Source organism: Phoenix dactylifera, chromosome 9, assembly GCF_051530095.1.
Source record: "Phoenix dactylifera cultivar Ajwa chromosome 9, Ajwa_hap1_PhDact_Kaust_v1.1, whole genome shotgun sequence".
In the NCBI taxonomy this organism is placed as follows: Eukaryota; Viridiplantae; Streptophyta; class Magnoliopsida; order Arecales; family Arecaceae; genus Phoenix; species Phoenix dactylifera.
Genome location: NC_143198.1, coordinates 23945931 through 23954623, shown reverse-complemented (window position 1 = coordinate 23954623; position 8693 = coordinate 23945931). Strand labels below are relative to the sequence as shown.

The 8693-nt window shown below is 38.2% G+C and overlaps 1 protein-coding gene across 1 annotated transcript; it reads right to left on the bottom strand.

Moving 5' to 3' along the window:
* Nucleotides 1–706: 706 nt before the first annotated feature.
* On the bottom strand, nucleotides 707–7713 carry LOC103714621 (internal alternative NAD(P)H-ubiquinone oxidoreductase A2, mitochondrial-like). The gene is made up of 9 exons (XM_008801932.6): nucleotides 7439–7713; nucleotides 4912–5656; nucleotides 4458–4671; nucleotides 2978–3138; nucleotides 2822–2887; nucleotides 2556–2719; nucleotides 2326–2440; nucleotides 1919–2098; nucleotides 707–1141 (listed from the first exon to the last, which is right to left on the bottom strand). Exons 2-9 carry the CDS (start codon nucleotides 5518–5520, stop codon nucleotides 986–988), a joined length of 1665 nt encoding a protein of 554 aa, XP_008800154.1. The 5' UTR covers nucleotides 5521–5656; nucleotides 7439–7713; the 3' UTR covers nucleotides 707–985.
* Nucleotides 7714–8693: the final 980 nt, after the last annotated feature.

The following is an 8693-nucleotide window of genomic DNA, read 5'->3' as shown; positions in this document are numbered from 1 at the left end:
TGCAATTGAGTTGGAAAACTAGAAATTGTAAGGCAATCCAAAGACCGGATCTCGATTATGTAATATCTCATCCTTCTCTTTTGATATCCACAAAAGATTAGGATAGAAATCACCACAATTTCAAGCTCTTTTTCGGATTTCTTTGCCATAGATCCTCGCCGGAGAAGCCGTCGGATCACCTTGCCAGACCGAGAGAGAGAGTCGTCTGCACAAAAAGGTTCGGATCGAAGTACTCTGCACTCTAGCTTGTAGACCCTGAAGTGGGCTAGTGATTATTTGTTAGTCCGTCTTCGGTAAAGAGTTGTAGGTTGCAAATAGCTTAATACTTGTCTATGATTGGAATCACAGGTGATGAAGAGGATAAACCAAATAGAAGATCACTGATACTGATTGGATGATTAAATTTTGTAATTGGAACAGTTTTATTATCTCTTATATTTATAAGATCGTATAGGTTCATGGATATTGAAGTTGTGATAAATTTTTTATTGATGTTCCTCGACCATGACCATCTCTCATTACTCTTTTTGTTGATGTTAAAGAACTCATGAACGTTGCATCTCAAAATTGCAAAGACCGGTGCTGCAGCGCTGCTTTTGCATCCATTCACATCTGATGAAAGCACGGTGCATGTTGTTTAAATCAGTAAAACTGTAAGAGGCTCATATGGCGAACAGAGCACAAGAAAATCTCTGCAATGCCAACATTTATCAAATAACAATAAGGTTTTGATAAAAAAGAATATAAGCATAGTGTCGTAATTGGATAAATGAGCAATGGACATCATTTCTGTGAGAAACTACCTCTGCAGTGGCCTATAAAATTGACTATAAGATTGTAACAGGAAAATATCAAATGACAACAGCGGAAAGGTAACAGCAATCAGCAGACAAAACACTGAGCTGTCAGCATGCATGGCAATGAGCTTGAGTCCGTAAGGTTGCACCGCTTTGCATCCAACTAAAGGAATCGAGGGGCCATGATGTCAACCTATCCTGGAGTTGTCCCTGCCAAATACGAGAGTCGTGGCCCAGTTCACTGCTACATAGAACCTGTTCCTCCAGCTTACCACACGAGTAAGGTACGCAGAACGCCATACGAGCCAGCTAACAAACCCAGCCATAGAAAGGCCTTTCGCATCCTGCAAAGTGAAAAGAAAAGAAGGATTAGAAAACAAATTCCACCTTCTAGGGGTTTCATGGATGCATGATAGAGATCTAACTCCTGAAAAGTTGACGAGCAAGAGTTTCTCTCAAGTTTGGAGCCTGCGCAAAGTTTCTACTTTCTGAAAATACTAATTTAAGCAATATCTCGTAAAGCAATTTGGATATTTGTCCATGATGAAATCGCGCATACTGATGTTCGGTCTATCTGGTTCTAGCAGTTCATTGCCAAACACTGATGTGTGTGTAAACTATCAAAATTAAGCTGCAAGACAACAATTTTTTTTTCAAAACAAAAACAGAAGTATGCTTATGCTTGTAGTTTTATAAAGTTGGGAGTTGTTGATATAGGAATGAGTTGGATTTGTTGTTTTGGGTATTAAACACACATAGAGTTATTATTGAGTTGGTGCCATGTCAGACTAACCAAGCCTTGGCTGGGCAGGGGTTGTGATCTTAAGCTAGACCTTCACTACTTAGTTACCAAACCCTCTGGTCTATGGGGAATTTGACATATGAATTCATCAATGATTTCATGGGCAGATGCATAGGTTTTAGTCGGTTGGCTTATTCGATTTTTTATCAATGCAGTAGAACATCTACGATTTTAATCCCATATTCACCAACATTGTTCACTTTCATGTTTTGGCATAGTTATGTCTATATAGCTCTAGTGAACTAAAATTTTTGAAATACAGGGTATATGCTTGTTCACCATTTGTACATGTGAAACAATATTTTCAAAAATTTATTACCTTGCTCTGCCTTAGATCAACCAATGCCTTGTAGCGCCCCACAGATGCCATGCTTCCCAGGTGCCTGTAGACAAAAGGATCTCCCAGAGAAACTTCTTTGGCACAGTGAGCTTTGCCTCCATTCTGCTTCCCAATCATGCTGAATAATTCCGCTAGATATTTTCCTTCCCTCTCTGCAACCTGTTAGTAGGATGCATGATTTCAAGCAGTTATAACTTAGGATGCATAGTTTCAAGCAGTTATGACTTTCAGCATAGTTCCTTGACTGAACAATACAGATGATGCAAGAATACAAACTAACATGCCAAAAAGTTGGATAATATTTATAATCCAAAGCAACAAAAAACTAACTGTATATTGCATTGTATGGACATGTAATTACAACATCAAAACCCAAGGAAGCTGACCTGAGCCAAAGCAGGAAGTACTTGTTTCCCTGTCTGCTCAAGGAAACCCGCACAATCCCCCAGCGCAAACACATCTTCCGCAGAGGGAACACGAAGCCACTCATCAACACCAATCCTGCATAAATTGTAAAAAATACCCTTATTGTTTTATCATACTCAGAACCACAGTATACGAATCGCTTGCATTGCAGAGCATGAAAAGCATTAACTTATATTTTCCTTGTACAAACCTTCCACCAGGAGCTTTGGGAAGATTCAGTGCTTTCACAAATTGAGAGGGCCCAACACCTGTAGACCATACTAGCAAGCCATAAGGAACAGAAGTTCCATCGCTTAGAATTATATTCTTTGACTGCACCTCTTTCACAACACCTCGCACAAGACGAACTCCAGACTGATACAGATACAATAAATTTCATGCCTTAATAAGTTTCCTTCCACAGATAAAAAGGACTTCCACATGCTTAAACATTGTCAAAATGATGCACTTTATTACCTTGGTCAAGTGATTAGTTGCATACTGCCTTAACCCCACATCAAATGATGACAGTATCTCATTTGCCTGTACAAAATACAGAAACTATGATCAATGATGACTTCAGTATTCACATCTTCCCTGATGCATGATAAAAAATCAGATGCCCAGACGTACCTCTATAAGAGTGACTTGAATATAATCCTTTACATGAGAATACCTTTGGCGCACATCTCTCATGATAAAATCACTCAATTCACCACTAAACTCCACTCCAGTAGGACCGCCACCTATAACAACGCAGTGTAAAAGGCGCTTCTTCTCTTCTTCTGATATGCCTGTTATCAGATATTGCAAACAACATCAGACAGCGGATCAAAATAATAAATACAGGTAATTTTGTTAGCTGAAATCTAGAGAATTTGAACCTTATAATTATCAAAGACATGATTCAGTAAAACCACCTTGGCACTGTATTAACAAAAAAATTAGGAAGCCATTATTGTGAAGTGACACTCAAACAATCAAATAAAAGTAGTCATTATTTCAGGCCTAGACTCAAAATAACTTAAGAGAATAATGGTAACTACGAGCCAACAGTAACCATCTTCAACCCTAGTATGCCAAAGAAACTCCACAGAGCCTAATAAATGGAAACACTGGCTGCACTTGAGTTCACATGCCAATTATGTGGGGTGCATAGATATTACCAGCACTCACAGGTTAAAACCAAAAAAAAAAATATCTAAAGACATTTACTTGTAGAAGCTTTATTGCATTATTGATCACTGATATTCACATTAACTCTTCTCCTAGAGGACATTTAAGAACTTATGTCACAGCCACAAGACCATGCGTTGAAAGGCAAAGCCCCTTCAATCTACAGGGCAGCCATCTAAGCTCTAAGGTTGCTGACCAACTAATCTGTTAGGCAACCCCATTTCCTCCTGATCATAATGTTTATGCCAATAAAACTTCCATTACAAAAATTTGCCAATACAGAAAGAACATCTTGTTGGGTTCTATATGAATATCTGGTGGTAGGTTACAGATAATTACAGAAAACAAGACAGACAAAGCTTATGATGAATCAGAGACCATAGCGTTTCAGAGCATCACAACTATGAACATTTAATAAAAAAAAAGTAACAATTAAACCTCCATTAATCATTTTGGGCCAAGTTTCTTCCCCCATCCCCCCACCCCCGCTTCTCTTTTTTAGTTTTTTATGTGTGCGTGTTTTTTTCTGGGAGGGGCATGGACAATGTAGGGAAAAGAAAATTACATTACTGATCATATCACTATTCTATATCTAGCATTCTCTACCAGCAACTGTAATTTTGTAAGTAATGGTTGTCTGATCGCAGCTGAGCTAACTATCAAACAAGTAATAAACACAGGATTCTGAAAGAAACCTTGAGTATGCTGTCACATTTAGCACTTTCAAGTGCAGCAGTTGACAACAATAGCTAAATGATGCAATGACTGCACAAGCACATGATTTGTCCATTCAAGGCCATCTAACATGTTTCAATTTTAATGAGAGGAGGGAGTTTCAAAAGCCATGATCGCCGTGAAGAAAAGAGCATTTACTGAATTACTCAATCTATTTCTTATAACATGCTAAAATTTAAGAATATCAGTCAATGTCATATACCAGGATTTTCGGAAAGCATCAGGTTCAAGAGAAGCTTCTTTCGTATCTCTTGTGCATGATATACTTCACGGAGAAACATTGCATGCTCTTCAACTCCTTTAATATTAAAAGTCAAAGGCTCTGCACCAGCTGCAATGACTAGCTTATCATATGGGACTTTAAAGCAGTACGGATCATAAGGTAGGCCAGCACTGGAGACAGTTTCGCAGTATATCTGGAATGGAAAGAATTGCCAGAGCATGAACAAAAGAATATAATCTTGAGCCGGCATATGATGGCAAAAAACAAAAATCCATAAGGTTCTGCTAACATCCTTCACAACATTGAACGGTTAATGATGCTTGGAACAGCAAAACTATCATAGAATATTACAAATTTCAATATGACAAAGGGCATGGACATTTAAAGAGATGAAAGGAAAAGGAACTATAACAAAAGTTATCAGGTTACATACTTCATGCTTGTCTGTGTTGATTTCTGTGCAATTAGCCAGGAAGAAGTATGAATTAGGGGCTCCAGCAAGTGCAGACTGTATCCTGCTGACCGGCTCTGCAACTGATCGGAATTCGAGGGTCCCAACACAGGTAGAAGCAAGCAGAGGAGTAAAAACCATGTGATTGCGTGGAGATATACAGACGACATCATAAAGCTTCGTATCCAGCCCTTTAAGAAATCGACAGCCAGCCCAACCAGTCCCAAGAACAACCACCCTAGGCTTCTCCCCTGGCTTTGTGGGCTCTAATCCTGGTAGCTTTTCCTCTTCCACCTCATAATCTGATTTATTTTCAATTTGCTCAGCTGAATGATATTGGTATCGAGGGGTAAAACTTATCCCCCTGCTTTCAGTTCTGAAGCCATCCATCACTACACTGCTAGGGAGATGCTTCAAGCCACCACTTGTGGTAATATTTCTAAGCAAGAAGAAGTACTGATTTCTGTTGGCATGAAAGCCATTGCGGAGCAACCCCACCTGGCTCATGTGACCCCCAGTGGCTCCCCCAGCCAAAGAATCAGCAGCTAATGACTGTTTGATTGTACTCCTTGCAATCCTTGTCCATCCCATTGTATGATAAATGAGAAACTTGTCGATGCACCTTTAAAAAGTTCACAAAGCAATTGTATTGGCAAAAAGAGAATGCTCAGACCCCTTCAATGTTTCCGCAAGCGAAGTTTGTAGGGTAAGCTTTATTGACTGGAGGCTGCAAGATTTAAAAGAACAGAAGCAATGTTACACTACTCAGCCAAAGAGCTTGTTTGCACACGCGCGCGCACACACACACGAAGAATATAGACATAAAACAAAATTACAGAAGAATTTATTCTTGCTAACATCTGTGACAGCTAAAGACAAGAACACAAAATGTTGGAGGCTTTTCCCTTGAAGAATTAACAAGCCCCGGAACACAATGGAAGTTGCCGTTGCCTTCAAAGGGCATGCCAGTCAGACAGAAAAACATAGCTTTCACCACTTTATAGCTGTAAACTAGCAAGAAAACAGGATGTTCTAGAAGGATTCCAGTGAAAAGACAAAAGAATTTTCCTGAGGTAAGAATCAACAAAATTCAACTACATATACAATGCTTGAACCAAAAATTCTCGGCCTCTAGAATAATTGGGCAGATTGGTGTCATCCACCCCCTTTAGATTATAGACTATTTCAACAAGAAAACAGGTATAGAGATTAGCAACTCATCTCTCTCTCTTTTTTTCTTTCTTTTTTTTTAAACAAAAGAAAGGAGTAAATTCTATGGTTACATTTTAAATGATTTTTCTTGAGATTGGAAAAAGAATTTTCCAAAACAAAACTACGTATCACCGTTGAGAAACAACTGAAGAATTATCAGAGACTTTTAGAGATTATAGATGTCGATATTGTTGGCCATAATGTCATGATATTTGTAAGAATGTGATCATAATCTAACGATTATTTCAGAATTGCAGCCAGTAAAGAATGTATACTGCTCTGGTATTTCGCTGTTTCAGTGTAAACTCACAAAAAAAATAACGAGATTTTGGAAAATCCAGAGATGTTAGTTGCTATAGATTAAGGTTCCAATATTGCTTTCCATGAAGGCGATTTGGAGAATATCCCAGCATGAGCCAAATAAAAATACGAGCTCAAACGCTGTTGTTTTCACCAACTTTTCTGAAGGACCCTTGTAAGGGGACGAGAGACCTTCCATTATATTTATTGAATTATCTGGAAGATATTCTCTGCATCTCTTGGCAACATTGGTGGAAAAAATAACCTTAGAATAACTAAAGAGCATGAAAATATCCACCCATACAATGAACCAAAGAATCAGAAACAAACATGTCCAAGGTTGCTCCACGCCATTAAAGTGCATATTTTCCTACTTAATTCTAGAACAACCATATATCAGTTAAAAACACAGTATCCCCTGTCTCAAGAGATGAAACAACGAAAAAAAAATCTAAATTCTTTACCACCTTTTTCGCTAAAATAGCGATCACAAATCTTCTTAGCATCAAGTATAGAACAAAAGATGAAAAATAAGAACAGATCAGTTAAAGGAAAAAAAAACAACATTATTGAGCATTGAAAAATCATAACTTCAACGATAAAGTAAAACCCTAGACTCACATAATAAAAAATATACTGAAAACAACGAAAATACAAAACAAAAAAAAAAATCTAACTCTACACAAAAAATCCTAAACCTTTTAACCGCTCATGAACACATTAAGGAAATCTTTATGGGAACAAATGGGAGACACTCGGAAACAGAAAATCCAGAACATCGGTGGGAGAATCTTTATAAGCACGTAAACCCAAATAACAAACAAGAAACTCGAAAAAAATATCTCAGAAACAAATAAAAAGACTCCGAATAATTGCAAAATAAAACTTTTTTTTCTTCTGGTACAAAGAAAGAAACTTCAAATCAAGCTCGATTAAATATACCTTACATCAGAGGCTCAAAGAAAAATTCGAAGGAATTAATTTTCTGCGACCTTACCTCCAGCAAATTGAAACTCCCCAGATTTTTTTTCTTTGAGAAAACACCCCCCAGATTTCTGAGCATTTATAGCTGTGAAGACAGCTCTGGTATTTACAACCAAATATATATGCAAGACTATGCGCCTAAGACAACCTCCGAATTCTTTGGGAGATTTGACTTGCGTCCTAAGAAATCCCCACGTTTTCAGGACTTTTTCTTTTTTCAAGTCTCCAACTCGGTTGGCGAACAAGAATCTTCCTCGCGCGTTCACGGAATATTACTTTAAAAAACTCGAGTACGGCTAACAAAGTTTGAAAAAAATAAAATACTGGTCGGGCAGCCATGTAATATATCCAAAATGCGACAAAGAAGTTATCCTAGTCTGCAGCACTGTTTACCTTCTAGTACACATAAACGATGTGAAAAGAGCCACAATCTTTCACCAGCCTGCGAATATCACTAAGCAACGAATGTCCATCCTCTGCTGGTTCTCATCCCGTATCCATTCGATCATCATAACTGAAGGAGATACTATCAGCCTCTAGAACACATTCTGCATAAGTGATGCTCTCTCATATTGCCTTGAGCTCTGTCCTTATAACTATCATATCGAAGGAGTCATGGCACTTGATCACAAAGTTTATATCTTCTCTGTTTCTACCTGTGGACACGCTACTGTTGAAGTTCATCCTGAAATAGTTAGATGTGAGGTTTTTAAAAAATAAGAATAAATTTGGGCGTTGCAACAGCAAAGTGGAAATTCTAAATGTCTCCAGCCATCTCAAATGAGATCGCATGGTAGCCTAAGTAATCACAGCAATATGAACGAGAGCTCTATCCATCACAATTTTTAGGAGCATTCTTCTGTCTCCAAAGAAATGGATGTTTCTTTTTAACCAGGTGTGATAAGCACATATGATATCCCATTCGGCAGTATTTAGTCTCTATGGAGAGTGTCTCGGGTGGGATAGAAGGACCTCTGCGCACCAAACCAATGGGATCAAGAAAGCTTGGAAGATTTATTTCGGTATGAAAAAAAAAAATCGGTTCATTTATTGCAATCAGATCGAGAAAGTTCCTTTAAATTTTGCTCATTTTTTTACTCTGAGGTTGCACGGCAGTGGAGGCGCAGCTGTTCTGAAAAGTATACATAATGCACGTTCACATGTCCCCATAATAATTGTCTGAGATATTTGCTGCGTCGTTGGGGTTGTGGGATTAGGATAGATCGCTGAAAGATTTCTAATCCCCAGATGTCTAGAATCGCCAAATC